Below are 17,553 nucleotides of genomic sequence, written 5' to 3'. Positions count from 1 at the left end.
GCAATGTAAATATTTTAGCGTGTGACAGGAGAATGAAAGTCTATTGATTACATATTAATCATTGCTTATAAAAAGGATCAGTATAGGATATAACTTGCATTTGTGTTTTTATAAAATATTAAAAGCATTTTAAAAATACCTGTGTGCAAAAAGGAATTGATGAAACACTTTCTGATGAACAGCAAAAATAAAAAACCACAGGAATCCTATGTGTGAAGCCTACTTAAGCAAACATTGATTGATTGATTGATGCTAAGTTCTAGAACTAGTTAATGTAGTGCTTCGCAAACCTAGGTAAATTACCCAAAATTGGGTGGAAGTAGTTTTTCTTCAGGTAATGACATATGAGTTCATTACCCAATTACAACAGGGTCTTTATATTGACTTAGTGTTTTATCTAATTGGATAAAAAGGAGTTTCTGATAAGGACTTTTGGGAAGGAATGAAGGAAAAGATTTGAGAAGCACTGAATTAATTGATATGACAGAATGTTCTTTGAGAAGATTCTAGAAGGTAGCCAACTAATCAAAACTCCCTTGCTATAGCAAAAAAAGGTTCCATCTACAAAAATGGAACCTTCTGTGTGTATTTCATGTTCTGCCTTCTGTTGCACAATTATTTTGGACTAGTTATTGAAAAGTGAAAAGTGAATAATTGACTAAAGAATTATAATTTAGGATCTTTTAGATTTGCAAGAAGCTCTGCTTTTGTACGGTCTTGTGTTAGATTGCTCGATATCTCCTCTACATTAAGAATCTGATCACACTGCCCTGCTGGGAAATAAAATAGATTACTGCATATACCTATCTCTATATAACATGATTTTTGCATTTGGAAGCAGATGTTTTCTAGTTCTTCTAGGAAAACATATTTTAGAATTCCCAGCTAAAATCCTCACTCTTAGCATGAGTGATTTCCTCAGAATGTTTGATAGCTTCCTTGTCTGAAAACTTCTAAAACTAAGGTGCTGGGACCTGTAAAACTAAATGTCAACATTCCCTGGGGGTCCTAAGTTTTTGCTTATGTGGTTTCTTGAAACTAAGATGAAAGGATCTGAATATTCAGTATCAGTTACCTAAGAATAGGGTTTGCTGATTTAGATTAGAGTTGCCACTCAAAACCCCTGATAAACAGACAACAGCAAATATCTAGAGTATCCTGTATCTAATGCTGATCCAAATTTTTGCAGTAGATGTTATTGGGAAGTAAATAAATTGAACTCAAATCCAAATCCAAATCCAAAATAATTTTCCTATTGGACTCAGTAAAGTTTCAAAGAGATCCAAGACTGGAATGTATAAAACATCCTTCTGAAGTTACTTCATGAAGTACTGTAACTTGTTTCCACTTTTTCCAATGTAAGCAAAATGAGCATACTGGTTTGTTTTGCATTACCTCCAGGCCTCATTGAAAGGTTATAGGTGTTGTGAACAAGGCTTCTCACATAAATAGAAATCTCTTCTAACCTGCCCATTACCTACTAGAACCATTGGACATAGCCTCAAATTGATATAAAGTGCTTAATTTGTCCAACAAGGAGAATGAAACTAGCTCAAAAATGAAAACTCCCTCTGAGGCATAAAACTCCTTGCTGAAACAAAACCGTTTCCTTGAACAGATCTATATCTTGGTATAGAAAAACATTTGAGTTGCAATTTCAATATATTAAATTACAATTTTTTAAATAGTGTGACAAATATTTAACTTACCGTTGAAGGAAATTTTATATCAATATTAACATCACTGGTTTTAAAAGCAAATCTAGTTAGACAGGATCCATACATCCTCAACGAACACTCTAGAAATAAAGAAACAGTTTTGTAAGTGATCATGTAGTTGTGATCACTGTTCCCCCAAACTTTTATATTATTACAGCTATCCCTAATTATGTTAAATTTCTATTCCCTGTTAAATACACAAATAAGACAGTAATTATGGAAGTCAAAGGCTCAGAGACTCCCCTTCTCGTTTGTTTGTTTTACATAGACAGAATTGATGAATGAATTATAATTCAGTTTTGGTTTATCAGATTCCAGATTTTTATTGTTCTATGCAAACTGATAATTATGGTTTGGCATAAAATCTGGAGATTTTTCCACTAGTAAATGTGATTCTTATACTCTATATATGTATTACTCTTATATATGTATTCAAGTATGTACGTATAAATCTGTACTAGTATTAAGACATAAAAAGAATGGGGTCAGGACATAAACAATTACATGAATACAGATTAAAATTAATGGCCTGAAAAATAAGGCACCTCATTTGTAAAATTATTTATTTCAATTTCAATTTATATGGCCAGCCATGTCAATATTTTGATTCTGTGCAGCTACAGTATAACAATAATCTCACTATAGATATAATATGTAACTGGCAGCCAAGATTTTTTTAAAAAAATCACAACCATTGGTACAACCATTCCATGGGTTCCACCATACCTTCAGCCCCTAGGACACAGTTAAGTGAAGTCTCACTTAGCAACATAAATTTTGGGTCATTGTGGTCATAAGTCGAGGATTACCTGTATAAGCAATTATCTTAATTTTGCTACTCTTATTCTGAAATACCCTGCTAGGTGGCAGCACTTAGCTGACCACATTTATCTCAAAAAATATAACCCCAACTGGATCTGGTTTGCATTTAGATGAGAGATACCAGGAAGTTACCTGGTAAGGATTGCTGAATAATCTTTTCCATATCATATACAATTTCTTGGCGGACTTTGAAATCATCATCAGATATTCCTTTTTCTTTTGCTGCCTCCATCAGCATATAATTCAAAGCAGCAACTTGTACAGGGGAAGGGGAAGGGAGAGCACGGAGCTCATTTTCTTCTTGCTTTTCCTAATGAAAAACATAAAGATAAAAAGTAATGCTTTGAACTTTAACAGGAAAATCCTCCAAATATTAGTTTAATTATTCAAAAACCTATTAGAGGAAGAGTAATTTATTAAACAAATTAAGAAAAGCAAGGAGGACAGGTTAGTATTCATGTCCTTATGGCCACTGAATGAAATATGAGTGAGAAAAAACACAAGCCAACCACAGTAGCCAGTCCTGAAGCCAGTTTGAAATGGTCAAATAATCTGCTCTCTCAGCCACCTGCAGTTGAGAAAACACCACTTATTCAACCACTACCTCATAATTGTGGAAAGTTAAGAGATTGCATTATGCTGCCCATCTTAAGATCCCAGTTCTTAAGACAATATCTAACCACTGTTATCTTTAGCCAAGGAAACTTTTCTGCCTCCCTTCCCTCTGAGGGGCATTTATGAAGATAACTCAGGTGTCTCTCAAAAGCTCTGGACCAGAAATTGTAAACAAAATTGGGCAAGGATCCAAGAGAATATGTGATGAAATATATTGTTCAAAGCAGCCTGTCCATTTCCTCAGGTATTATGAAAATGATCCACTCTAATGATACAATTGTAAAAGGTAATCTCAGCATTGCAACCTGATCATGCTGTACAAGAGATTTTATCTGCAAAAAAAAATAAATAACTGAAAGTGTTGCCATAAATTTAAAGAGTTCTGATTAGAACTAGGAGAAGAGGCAAGGCTGTCAGTCGCTTCAAAATCTAAAACAACTCAGAGGTTGTAAGCTTCTCAATGCAATATATACAGAAAAATTGTTTCTTTGTGCATGAATTACCTAAAAATAAACTTTCAAATGGACTTTATGCTATGTTTTATGGCATTTAAGTCAGGTCCTCTCCTCCACTTGCGCTCCACCCATCTACCTTGTTGTTTCAAATGCCACAGTTCATCTGAGTTTACTACAAGGTCAAAGCAGGTATCAAAATACTTTTTGGAAACTGTGTCGACCATTCCAATAGGTTCCTATCCCAAGAACCAACAGGGGCATTAATAGAAGCACAGGTAAAAGAAGCTCCAAGGCCTTTTGGAATCCAACTAAATCAAATTGGATTTTTTTTAAAAAAATTGGGATACACCATGATAACATTGTTGGTCCACTACTCGCATAGATGGGATATAGCTACATATTCAACCATAATGGCGTGATTAAGGTTGAACAAATCTGACTGATTCTCACTTACAGAATGAACTTCTAATGACAATAAAATACCAAACTGAGTTTATACCCTGTGGCCAACAGGAATAGGCCCATGGTTGTCAGGGCTGCTATGAAACCACTCTAGACAAAACAACCCAAGAAGACATTGAAATCCCCCCACACCGTAACTCTAGGAATCTCCAATATCAATTCTGAGACCAGCACAGCTTAGGCAGAAATTCCATTAGGCAGCAGGTTATGTATAATAATAAAATCCCTAACCTATTCCTGTTCACATATCTATGAGCCAGTTCTCTCACAAATACCATGGTAACCTTTGGGACCATACCTGCACCTCTATTCTTTGGCTTATAAGTACAAAATGCCTAGACTGAAAAACAGGGCCCATACTAGCCCACATGACTTTCTCTGCCATTTTTGTTACACGTCAAGTAGCTCAATAACAGTTGGATCTTTTTTTCACCATCAACGAAGTTCTTAAGAGTATAACCCTGTACCTATTCATCTTGGTTGCTATTAACCAATGTTTAAAAATTGTATTATGCATTTGAAACCAAGACCGAACTTCAGAGGGAAATTTCAAAACTTATTCTAGCACTTACCATGATATTCTTTTTATGGCGTTTTTCTTTAATATGTTTATGAGCTCCCTGGATATTTTCAATATGAACTAAACACAGCTTACATAGGTACTGGCAATTAGAGTACTCTGGAGAGCGCTGTGGAAAAACCACATATTTAAGATTCAGCAGCCACTTAATTATGTTTTTCCCATCATCATCATAATAAAATGCTTCTAAGTATATTTACCACAGAAGAGTACAGTACACAAACACTGTCCCAACTCACCATACAGGGATACCCATTTACGAAGTAGACTTTAAAATATTTTAGATATACATCTTTCAATTTTCAGTAAAGCTATTCAAAGGATTAGCTTAACAAATACTGAGAAAGTATAAAATATTAAAAGCTTGTATTGACTGTTACCTATCATGTTCATAAATATTCCAGAACTGTTTATGGAAAAAATAAATTGAAGAGTTTAGCATCATTAAAACCTAAACCAAATAGTGACTGCAAAATTAAGAACTGTGCTGGATTAAATCAAATATTTATTTGCCCCTCCCCCCACCAGAGTATGAGTACTTATGATTTCTATCAACTACATTTGAGAAATGTACTGCCCCTGATGTTGATGGAAATATATACTAAGCTATATACTCACAATTGATAAATTTATCCATGTTTTTCTGTTTTTTAAAGTCACCCAAGTTTTAACCCTCACTTCCTTTTTGGTATCATTTTATTCATTTAATTTATTAAATATATAAGGCTGCTCAACTCTAGCATACAATATTAAAATAATTTAAAATACATAAAATAGTATCTAGAAAAGATTCCAACTTTTAATTATGTTAATATATAAAAAATATTTTTCTGTCTTTATACAATCACAAATTTCAGATATACTGGTTATCCTGGTATATCCTGATATCCTGAAATGGATCCTGATATCCTGAAATGGATCCTGATATCCACAAATCCTGATATATTGGTTATCCATAGATTGGCTCTACAATTACCAAAGGGGCTTCTTCCTATACATTTTTTTCTTCATAGCAGAAAAACACCAAAGCTGAAAAATTTCCTCATGAAAACTGTCTTGCCCCTATCTCATGATAACTGCCCTTTAATGTTCCTTTTCTATATTTATAATACTTTTGAAAGGTTTTGTGATTAGAATTGTATGCAATATTCCAAATATGGTCATACAATTAATCTGACTACAAGCATTACAAAAACCTTAAGTTTTACTTTTAATTGCTTTCATAAAGAGCACTCCAATAAGGAATTGTTTAATTCTACTGTACAATACAAATAGTCCTCAGCTTACTATGGCAATAGAGATGGAAATTTCCATGGCCAAGTGATGAGATTGTAAAATACAACTGCACTACCTAGTGACAGCAACTCTTGCATTCCTTGCTGTTAACTGAATCTCATGATTGTTATGCAAGTCAACTTCCTGTCGGGTTCCCCAACCAAAGTCAGTGGGGAAATCAGCAATGGTGGGTTTCACTTACCTTTGCTACCAGTTCACTCCTGCACGCTCACTTTGCTTGTGCGCCACTTCTGCGCATGCACAGAAGCTTCTGCGCATGCGCAGAGCGTATTTGATGACATCCGGGCAGGTGGGCGGAGTCTCCCGCCACCACTGCCACCGGTTTGCCTGAACCAGGGCGAACCAGTAGTAACCCACCACTGGAAATCAGGAAGAAACCTGGTTTTCCCATTGACTTTGGTTGGGGAAACAAAATCCAGGCTGGCAGGCAGACAAGTGGCTGGTACTGATGAGGGAGAGAGTGAGATGGTATATTAAGGGCATATGCAAGAGGCACAGTGTGGATTGGGTGTACAAGGCCATGAGAAGGTATGTGAGATATGTGACATGGGTTGAGGAGAATGCATGTGGGCGCAAAGGGTTGTGCAAGAGGTACAGCATGTGTCAAGTGCATGAGTGACCAGTGCAGCACAAGGAACTGGGGAAGGCTATGTGGGTGGAAGACACTTACCTCAGCAATTTGGGACCTTCCTGCTAGCTCTCCCATTGGCTTTCTGGGAAAGCTGGTAGAGAAGGCTGTAAATGGCTATCACATAATAGCTGAGCTGTGCACCTGATCATAAATGTGAATTGGTTGCCAAGCACACAGATCGCAATCACTTGACTGCAGAAGTGCTGGGACAGCTGAAACTCCGAGGATGGATTGAAAGATTCATTGGTTCAGTGCCACAATAATTCTGAACCATTGTTGAATAAATGATTATAGGTGGAGAACTACCTGTAATACATTCCATCCTAAAGTAGAGTAATTGTTTCAGTTTATAAACAACAGAATATTTATGCTTATGGACATGGAACACTAAGATCAAACGTACATATAAAACAAAGAGAGTATGAAAAATTCTTTTTTCTACAGTAAGCATTGCTAATCAGGATTTGTTCCTGGAGCACATGATAGTCATGGGAAAACACTAAAAAAATCTGTGCATGTTGATTTTCAATACATTTCAAGCTTGAGATGCAAAAGTCAGCCTAAATACTATAAATACTATAATAAATACTATAATACTAAAACAAAACTATACATAAAGTGTAATTAAGCATATACATTAATGGCTTATCAACTATGAATAGGCTTCTTCAGTGTTTACTACAAACCAAGAAATGTACCGTATATAATTCCTTCTGATTATCTGTTCTCATCTATTATAGTAATGTGAAAGGCAATTCAAAAATATTTTTCCTGCCATGCTAAAAAGGAATCCAGAATTCTTCTAATCCAAAATTACAAGAATTTTTTAATTTAGGTAAACTTCTTCATACTATAAAATTTAAAGACAAATCCTGTAATTAAACTCTTCTTTTAAGTTAGATATATAGTCTAGCATGCACACATATACACAAATTAAATTCTGTACTTACTTTTTCCAAACGGATAATATAATCTCTTTCCAGTCGCTCTTCAGCTTGTTTCAAGCCCAACTGCTCTTCTTCCATCAGTGTTGATTCATCCACGACAGCAACGTTTTCTAAATAATCACTTTCTGACTTACTTTCTTTAGCAGAGTCAGAATTTTTTATTTTACCTTGTATGAGAAGGATGAAGAGAATGTTTAATACATTTTTCATAACTACAATAAATCTAAACTAAGAAACCATGGAATGTATATATATCCTTTTTTTGAAAATTGTGGAAACTTAAGTTTGGAAATGCTCATAATAAAAAATTAAAATTCAGATAACAAGTTTTATTGGATAATTCTCAGTATTATTCACATGGATCAAATATGTTAGTTGTAAAGATTACTGAGAATCTCTTTATGAATACACACACACAGTTCTCTTAGAAACTGTTTTGTTTAGCAACCATTCGCTATTACGATGCTTATGAAAAAATAACCCTACAACTTAATACTTGCATTTACTATAAAGGAAAATTGAAATAAGATCATAACCACAGTAGCAAATTTCACTTAGCAACCACTTTTCAAAATGATGGCGTTGTTGGCCCCAATTGGGATCACTAAACAAGTGGATCTGTATATACCAATAGCAATACTTATTTATACCGCTGCATAGTGATTTACAACACTCTGAGCAGTTTACAAATGTCAGCACAATGTCCCCAACAATCTGGGTCTTCATTTTACCAACCCCAGAAGGATGGAAAGCCAAGTCAACCTTGAGCCGCTCAGAATTGAACTCTTGGCTGTGGGCAGTTAATCTGTGATACTGCATTCTAACCACTGCTTACCACGACTCCTTTGATATATACCACATCCATGGCTAGTATGGTGAAGAGGCAGTTATCTTTATCTCATTTAAAGTAATATGATACAGATAGTCCTCGAGATACAACCGGAATGGAGCCTGCCAACTACAGTCACATGTCACAATGGTGATTAGGTGAAGCATCTCACTTAATGACTCCCCCATCCCTGCTCTCCCCTGTGAATTGTTAAAGCAATGCCCAGGTCACTAAATGGGGAATGGGGTGTCCCAGGGGTTGGAGAGGCCCTTGGAGGCATAGACAGACTGAGGCCCACCTGTTCTGGCCCTTCCGAAGCCTTCCCCCACTCCTGAGGAGCCCTTTGCTCCACTTCATCTCTCTTGTGTCCACAATCCTTTTCCCACTCCCACCAGGTCTCCCCAGATCTTAGGTCTGATTTCCACCCCACCCCACCAAACAACCTCCTCCCTGCCTTTAAAGAGCTGTAAGACTTTCCAGAGCACTGAAACGGATTGCTTTTTTGTGCGGCCAAATGGCACAGCTCCAGAAGCGACCACCGTTTTGTCCTAACTACTGCCATGTGGCCCAGAGATCAAATGCTTTGTTTTGCTGCCTTAAGGAGATCTGCACAATCTTGCAGCATTCAGAAGCTTCTGCAGTGCTATACAGATTTTATTAAGACATCAAAATGAAGAAGTCCTGTCTACTTCTGCATGACAGCATGCAGAACACTTTTGTAGACTATGCAGATCCTTCATGAAGAAGAGAGATTTTATTATATAAATGAACTTTCACTCATACAATGTTTGATCCCATTCTAAAAGGATCATTCTTCACTTAGCTTATAGAAGTTAACTGCATTTAAATTATGGCTCTATAGCTTTCTGAAAATTCCTTTCAAGCAGAAAAGCAACACAGCATGGAGAACAAACTCAAGCTAAAAACTGTAAAATTAGTCGTGCTTAAATTAAGAAATTACATTTTCTTAATAGCAAAATGGAGCAAAATGCCAGAGTGTATTTTCAACTAGAATTACAAAGACTTCTATAAAGTCCTACAGAAATGAATATTTTTTTTAAATTTACATAAAAAGAAGAAATCAATCTGTTCCACTTAATAACATATACATAAGTAACACAAGGAAAAGCTTTAATTTCTGATAGGATTTAAAAAAAACATTTGAATGCACACTTACAGTAATCTTCAGATGTTTCTTCTACTGATCTTAAATCCAAATCACTTTTCTCTGAGTCACTGCACCAATTAACGTTAATTTTGGAAGTATCCTCTCTTAGTGGATTTTCCGATTCAGGAGTCCCTCTCTGAGCAGTTGGTAAGATTTCTGTACTGGCACCATTTTCTAAAATATGAGAAGTTGGAAGGTTTTCATGTGCATGCTGAACTTTTAACGCTTTCTGATTTTCTACTGCTGTTGATACATTTGGTAATCTTTTTCCTTTGCTATGATTCTGATCCTGAAGACCTGATCCCATGTCTTTATATCCAGGAATGCAACTATTTGTCTTACGTGATTTATTTTCTCCTGACTTTTCAGGACAAACATCATTTTGCTTAATTTTTTTGAAGCTGTTACCATTTGTAGAACTTTTCCCAACTTCTTTTATAGACTTGTCATTTCTGTTAGTTTTATAATTTTGATTGGTTACAGCTCTGGCAGTCTTGCTTTCTTCACACACAATACGGGTGGATTTTCTTATGTCATGATTTCCACATTTTGGAATCTTGCCTTCTTCCATTATTAAGAAGACTTGCTTTTTCTATCACTTGAAGATCTGAAATGAAATTTTGCAACAATTTGGATGGAGCAAAATCCTCTGTTCAAGCAAGGTATCTGGATGATTGTCTGGAAAAAACAAACATGTAAAAATATTACTACAAAACATAAAGCAATATTCCTCAATCTGGTGTCCTGAACTAGTACAGACATATGAAACAGATGGGAGTAGCTTTTAAAGCAACCATGCAAGCCTAGAAAAAAATGAGGCTGCTTTATCAATTTTATGAAATGCTTCATAAGCCCTCCTATGTGCATCAAAGCATGTGTAATTGAAAGACTTGTGTAGGTCTATGTTATAGTTCATTCAGCCAAAATTAGTTTTTATGACTATAAAACATCAGATTTATAACCAAGATATAAATTAGTGCAAGATGCTAAAGAAAGAGGTTTGGGTTTGCCACATTTGAAATTGTATTTTGATGCTTGTTGTTTGGCTTAAAGAGTAGGTGATTCTCCAAAACAAGAAGCTACGTGATCTGGAGGACCATGAATTAGATTTGGATGGCACGCCTACTTATGATATGATAAGGTTAACATAAATGTTGATTTCAACAATCACATTATTAGACGCGTAATCCTAAGGGTTTGAAATAAATCTAAAGTTCTCCACAAAGATGATTCTTTAGGTCAGTGGCCCCCAACCTTTTGGGCACCAGGGACCAGTTCCGTGGAGAAGTTTTTCCACAGACTGGAGGGGGCGTGGTTTTGCATGCTGTTTGCATCCTGCAGATGGGGCTTCGCTTGTTTGCAGGGCCCGGTTGCTGGCATGTTGCGAACCAGTGGATTGTATGCACTGGTGGATTGTATGATCCAATGGGCAAAGAATTTTGGTTATAATGCTTGAACAACGAGGGGGGAAATATGGACGAAGAGTTTAATATTTACATTAAGTTTTAATTTAAAAGAAACATTTCATGAAATTATGTACTGTTGATATCTAACACTGGATAAATTGTCAAAAATGTATAAAGGTACTTCAAATGTATGCGGAAATGTAAATGTAAAGGAGGGTTTTTTTTACCATCTATGGTGGACCTGTAAGAAAGCAAACAAATATTGGTGTAGAAAAAGTATGTAATTGTAACAAAAGTGACAACTCCCACTTTGCCTGGAGAAGGATGATAACATTTTTCAGAAAAGTAGTGATTTGCTTTTAAATTTCTTAAATGAGTTCTAATGTAAAAAGAAAATTATTTCGTTCACAATTAGATAGCAACTAACTTCAAACACAGGGTAATGTTCCTTGGGCATTAAAAGACTAAAGGAGGTCAGTGAAATATAAATCTTTATATTACTGTATTCAGATGATCTGTTTACTAAACCACTATTTTTTTTCAAAATAATTATAATGAATACTATTATAATCAAATTGCACAAGGATAATGTTGTCAATCTCAGGAAAACACTAAATATTACTTTTTAGGTGACTATCCTCAACATGCATGTGTTTATGTTCACAACTTTTCAAACATGTTAAATTAATAAATACACAATTTGTGGTATCTTCAGTTTTTGTTAAGACATGAATTAATAAGGGTATGCTACTGATTTGTAATATCTGAAATAAAGACATTCAATATAAATTACTTTCAAGTGTTATATACAAATATAGTAAGCATGAGTTATTAATTTATTTCTATCAATTATTTTACTTTGGGTAATGAAAACTTTGGGTAATGAAAACTCTTAACTCAGAAGCTCCTTAATTTAAATTTTTCTAATTCAACATTTTGCAAGAAACCATATTATTGAATAAACAAGTAAACTAGTAAAAGTAAGTAAACAGTAATCATATAGTTTTAGATTTAACATAAATACTAATCTATATTCCCTTGGTTTTAAAATCAAGAATATTTTAAAGGTCATAACATATTTGTACATATTATGTACAAATTATTATGTAGCAATAATCTGATTACCTAAACACTAAATTCCTAAATAGAGTGTACTTATTTAACAAATTTCTACATCAACCATCTCACCTAAATGAGTTTGGGCAGTAAACAATAAAAAATACAGTAGTATAAAACATACTTAAATTGAAGCAAAGTTAAAATAAAGATGTTAAAGGGGGGAGGTGCCCTCAAGCCACCTACCATCCTCAGGGTTTCATATCACTCTTAAATCCTCAAAATTACAAAAAAATAAATAAAAATCTTATTGTGGTCCCAGAAAGCTTGGATCATTTTACCTGCACACAGGCCCAATGAGCTATACCAGAGAGGTAGAAATGAAATGTTTATTTGCAAGTAAAGAGGTTATTCAAAAGCAAGTTCCAAATGGGCACACCTCTGCTTAGATTGGACCCCTTTTATACAATTTTGAAAAGCACATATTGCCATGAACCAATCATGGATGCACACATTGTAAACCAATCATTAAATGAAACATCCTGCATAGATAGATCTTCAAGAGGTCTTAGTAATACAAATCAGCTAAAGGTTATAAGTTAAAGGTTACAAGATAGACTAAGACTTTTATCTTATCAATAACATTCCTCCTTAGTAAGCAACTTGGTATCAGGTCTTGCTCATCACCTTTATGATCAGGCATTCCTGAGCAGGAGACAGATGGTCTGCTCAAATTGGTGTCATTTCTGCTTAACAAAGCAGTTCACCAATGGCTAACCACACCAAGCAATGCAAAACACCATCCCCCAAAGCTATTGCTATATACTAAATAATAATGTGTGAAATCTTAAACAATACCTTAATATATGAATAACAAATAGTTTATGAATACTATACATAAATACAACTGGATTAAGGCTAAATGAATTAAGTTATTTATCATTGCTACTGGAATAAGTTGTATATGATTGTCGAATTGATAATTAATTGTTCAAAACAAAGTGTAAAATGATTCAGATTTCATAAAGAAATTCAAAGAATGAAAGATAACAAAGAAGACAGGCCAAACTAGAAATGAAAATAACAATACTAGAACTTTCTTTCATAAAGAAAGAACTGGGGAAGACTGTATTTAGAAAGAAAGATATATAGGAGATGAGATGAATTCATCTCCCTTTGATACCACTAAATCAGTCCTCAGTTCGGACAGAAGTACTAGTAGAGGTGACCTATCAAAGAAAGATAAGTTATGAATGAGGCTGATGCACTTTTCACCTATATGTTAATTTTGTTTTTAAAATCAGATCTACCATTCTTTAACATTAATATTTATTTCACTTTTTATATATTGTCTACTTCCCCAGATTCATATTTAAATGCACAGCTTTGCTGGATTGTTATTTTTTGGCCATATGTTTTGCTCATAATCATACAGATATTTTTTGAAATACTTTAATACTGCTTCCTACTTAAAGATGTTAATAGTAAATGCCCTTGTTTTATACTGATGGGATTTAAATTGACTTTCCACCGTTGTTTTAAGAATATATGTATGTACTTTTTCTGGAAACCAATAATAAAATTAAAAGCATGGTATCCTCATCACTATATACAGTAACATGAAAAACTGCTTTATTTTGTTTAATATACAAAGATACAATATATTATAAAAGACGACTTTTACTAATCTAATAATACTACTTAATCAACTAGTAAATTCAGCTAAAGAGGTAGATCTTAGCATATTTTTAAACCTGGAAGCAAGTATTTTCTGAAAATGAAAACCATTTAAGGTACAGTGATATAAACATATGAAAATTGTCTCAGAATAACCTGAGGAGAGTTGGATAATGTATATTAATCTTATCACTTAAAAAAAGTTTGTAAAGGGGTTGAAATGACTTCTCCATTTTCTTTGGAAAAAAAGCATTTCTGGGTAAGATTACTAAGATTTCTTGCTGTAAGTGGACATATTATCACTGCTGCATAGTTAACTTGATTTTGCTTCTTAAATTCCTTTAGTCTTGGACTTATAAAAATGCCATGAACTTATTGCATATAAATATTAACATTAATATTAACATTAACATCCTGAAATTGAAAAATAGCTTTAACAGTGTTTAGAAGAAACACTTTTCATACAAGGAACAATAAAATGACAATATTTGCTACTATGTGATATCTACTAATTTAAGTTTAGTTTTAAATTAGAGGAAATATAGGACTATCAATAACTGGATTTGATGTCTGACTCATAGACAATATATTTAAAATAACATCTAGGAACAATTGAGTTGGGAGGCTATTACCTTTCCATATATGCATTTGAACTTCTTGAATATATTTGGTTAACTATTATGTGACACACAATGCTGTATTTTAGCCTGATCCAATAGATTTTTTAAAATTCTTATCAGAGTTGTACATGTATAAAAACTCCTAAATACAGACATTTTATTCAGAATGTACCACTTAGTGCATGCCTTAATATAGCCAAATAATATCATACAAAGATAATGTCATCGATTCTATATTTTATTCCTATTTGTATATTTTAGTAGAAAAAATGTACACTTGTTGCAAGATACCAATTTATTTGCTGTCAAAAATGCAGTTATAAATTTCAAAAAGCTTTCTCCTGTTACAGTAATATCCTTATTTTAGCAAATGACCAACCCTTAAATTATTACTGTTTCTTTTTCTGTCACTGAAGTGCTCATATGTATGCTCCTATAAACTGTATACATTAGAGGGATACTGCAAGAAAAATATCAGATCCGTTCAGCCCAGGCATTTTTTTCCTAGTTCTAGGTTGGGCTATCACTTAAGAAAAAAAACTTAACTCATGAAAACGCTCAAGAAAGCGTTGATACAAGCTCTGCAATTTTAAAAATGTTCTGCACATCTTCATATGGTTAAGAGAATATTACAGTGAATTAACATTAAACAGGAGCACAAAGTAAAAGCATGCCCATATAACATTTTGTTTTTTAAAAAAACGGCTTGACTGTGAAATTGGCCATTGCCATTTCACCTGATGCAGTGAAAACAAGTACATGCACAAACTGTACTATATATATACAGGGTCATGACTCCTTACCTAGTGTTTTTGTGGTGTACAAAGCAGGCAGGAGGTAAATTTGTAACATTTGGTCAAGTGGGATGCCTCAGTTTTCCTGTTTGCAAAATGCAGATAATTAGCCTTTTAACGGGTTGAAGACAGGAAAACTTTTTATTACCAGAATATTCAAAGAGAAAACAAAGTAAGGCTATGGCAGAAAGCCAAAAACCTTAAACACTTGGACAACTCTAAATATAATGTACAATCCGTATTCTACACAATAGGCATCTTTGGGGGGGGGGTGATTTTTGTTCATGGAAGCCTTTGTAAGACCCCATTAGTTTCTATTCTACTCTGCTAAGGGCCTTCCAGGGACCTGAAATTTTAAAATCAACACGTAAAAAAAACCTTAAAGTTGACAAGAAAAAGTCCTTGAATGTGTCCCAAGAGCTCTTCTCCTAGCAAAACCTACAAGTAGCATTCTCAAATTAGTCTTATTTCGCAACGTCGCAACTCTTCATAGGACGCCACACCAGACAAAATCCCCCCCCCCCCCCCGCGAACCTTCAAAATACATGTGCAGGTTAAAAGCCGCTATTTTCAATTTTCTGCGGTCTTCCGATTAACAAACACGCCCCCCCACCCCTCCCGAGGCGAGCCCCCCAAAACAACTCTCCGCTAGCCATGCACGGGCGGCTTAGCTCAGGCCTTTGCTTCGAAACCTTCCCTTCCCCGCCCCTAGAAACAAAAGCAGGGAAACGAAAGTCAGGTCCCAAGACCTTAGTTGGGAGGACCTGTGAGGAAATAGGGGAGCGGGGCTCTGGATTTGGCCTCCTTAAACAGAGACCCTCCGAGGTAACTTTAAAGGAGGGGGGGCGAAAAAGCGTTGGCGTACCTTCCTCTTTCCCCCCCTCCTCCGAAAATTACTTCAGCCCCCAAGAAGGAAAATAGCCCAGCCGGGGCCAACGAATCCAGGAGCGTCTGGACTCCCTTTCTTCCCCCCCCCCTTGGGACGCAAATACCTGGCTGTCACCCCAGGGATGTCCCGGCCGCGTTCCCCTCCATGTCTTGCTCCGGCAGTTGGAGGCCCAGACGCGAGCGCCTCAATCTGGGCCGGCCGCCATGTCAGCCGCGGCGCGCACTGCATTGTGGGGGAGGGGAAAGGACGGGAACGCCGGACTGAGTGAGAGAGAGGAGAGGAAGCGGCGGCGGCGGCGGCTGCCTTAAGCCGGGCTACCTCGGGGCCGAGACAGTCAGGCGGCTCCCTTAACTACAAAAGGGGAGACTCCTCCTCCCTCAAGGGGTGAAAATTGTCTTTCCAACCCGGGAGGCCTCCAAAACAAGAGAAACGGCCTCCCCAGCCAGGAGCTCCTACTGTTGCCGGACCGACCGCTTCTATTTTGCCCATCTGCGCGAGGGCGTCCGCAGCTCTCCCGTCGGCGCAGAGTTTAATTTCCTCTCATGGTTTATTTGCCTTCGTGGCCACTTCTAGCCACACGGAAAGTGCGAAGGAAAATAGGCAAGATAATAAAAGCTGGATCCAATCAATGCCTTATGTGTTTTTTCTTTATAAAAGGGAAGCACCGTTATCTACCTACTGTTTTAGAAACCTGTAGCCAAGAAACTACTGGGGAGTACATTTCCCATAATCGTTCATATAAATAAATCTCCCGTGAAAATTACTCTCCCTGCCCATTATTGGTTAAGATTATATATATGTATATGTATATGTATATGTATGTATGTATGTATGTATGTATGTATAAACAGAAGATAAAAAGGCACAATTACGTTTAAAGAATTGTTTTTTAATGTATTCCGTGGTCCCCCTGCAAATACTGTGCTGCAACAAGTACGGTGCTACTGTACAACTAATACAGTACATCCTAGATTTTTATTATTTATATATTGCTTCATGTATTAAAGCACCTTGAGTTTAAAATAAAAATAGACCCATAAAATACATAATAAAATTCCTGAAATAATTCAAATCAACAGTACAAAACAGTCATATAAACAGATTCATTAAATATGCATGAAAGGGAAGAGTTGTTTTTCCAACATTCATGCATGTAAGGCTGGATTAAGAGAAACTTTTTTTAAAAAAATAGATGTGAAATAGGCAATAGATTTGTGTAGAGTGCATGTCAGAATAATGACATTACAGTATAGTACTGCACTAGAAATGGAAAAGAAAGATCAGAAGTTCAGGCTGGTCTTGGTCTGAAGTTAGAATATCACCCATGAAAAGAGGCAAGGTGATGATTCTGTCAGGTCAGAATGTGAGAACCATTAGATACTTTAACTATCAATGTGGATGATATTGTAGCTACAGCATATCCAAATGTTTCAAGTATTTGAAATGGATTGACTCTATGTATTTTGATTATAGTAAATTCCAAAGAATTCAACCTATAAGCAACAACACAGAAGTGTTGATGTTGGCTTGATTGTATGCATCAGCAATCAACATGATCATTAAAGATAAGGTAGAGAGCTTCAGTATG

The 17,553-nt window shown here is 35.6% G+C and overlaps 1 protein-coding gene across 3 annotated transcripts in view; it reads right to left on the bottom strand.

Moving 5' to 3' along the window:
- TUT4 (terminal uridylyl transferase 4) overlaps positions 1–16,195 on the bottom strand; it is a 57,363-nt gene extending 41,168 nt beyond the window's left edge. For 2 of the 3 annotated variants that reach the window (XM_070941335.1, XM_070941336.1), the window contains exons 1-7: positions 16,069–16,195; positions 15,086–15,161; positions 9,533–10,201; positions 7,530–7,693; positions 4,645–4,761; positions 2,673–2,850; positions 1,710–1,798 (exon numbers count right to left, since the gene is read on the bottom strand). In XM_070941335.1, the coding sequence (XP_070797436.1) occupies positions 1,710–1,798; positions 2,673–2,850; positions 4,645–4,761; positions 7,530–7,693; positions 9,533–10,094 (1,110 nt within the window). In that variant the 5' untranslated portion in view covers positions 10,095–10,201; positions 15,086–15,161; positions 16,069–16,195. Of the gene's footprint in view, positions 1–1,709; positions 1,799–2,672; positions 2,851–4,644; positions 4,762–7,529; positions 7,694–9,532; positions 10,202–15,085; positions 15,162–16,068 lie in introns of those variants that run through there. The other variant, XM_070941337.1, reaches the window with a different exon arrangement.
- Positions 16,196–17,553: the final 1,358 nt, after the last annotated feature.

This window comes from Pituophis catenifer, unplaced genomic scaffold, assembly GCF_029215685.1.
Source record: "Pituophis catenifer annectens isolate HBS135680 unplaced genomic scaffold, rPitCat1.0.hap2 SCAF_3, whole genome shotgun sequence".
Lineage (NCBI taxonomy): Eukaryota > Metazoa > Chordata > Lepidosauria > Squamata > Colubridae > Pituophis > Pituophis catenifer.
The sequence above is the reverse complement of the archived record's forward strand: the minus strand, read 5'-3'. Positions and strand labels throughout refer to the sequence as shown.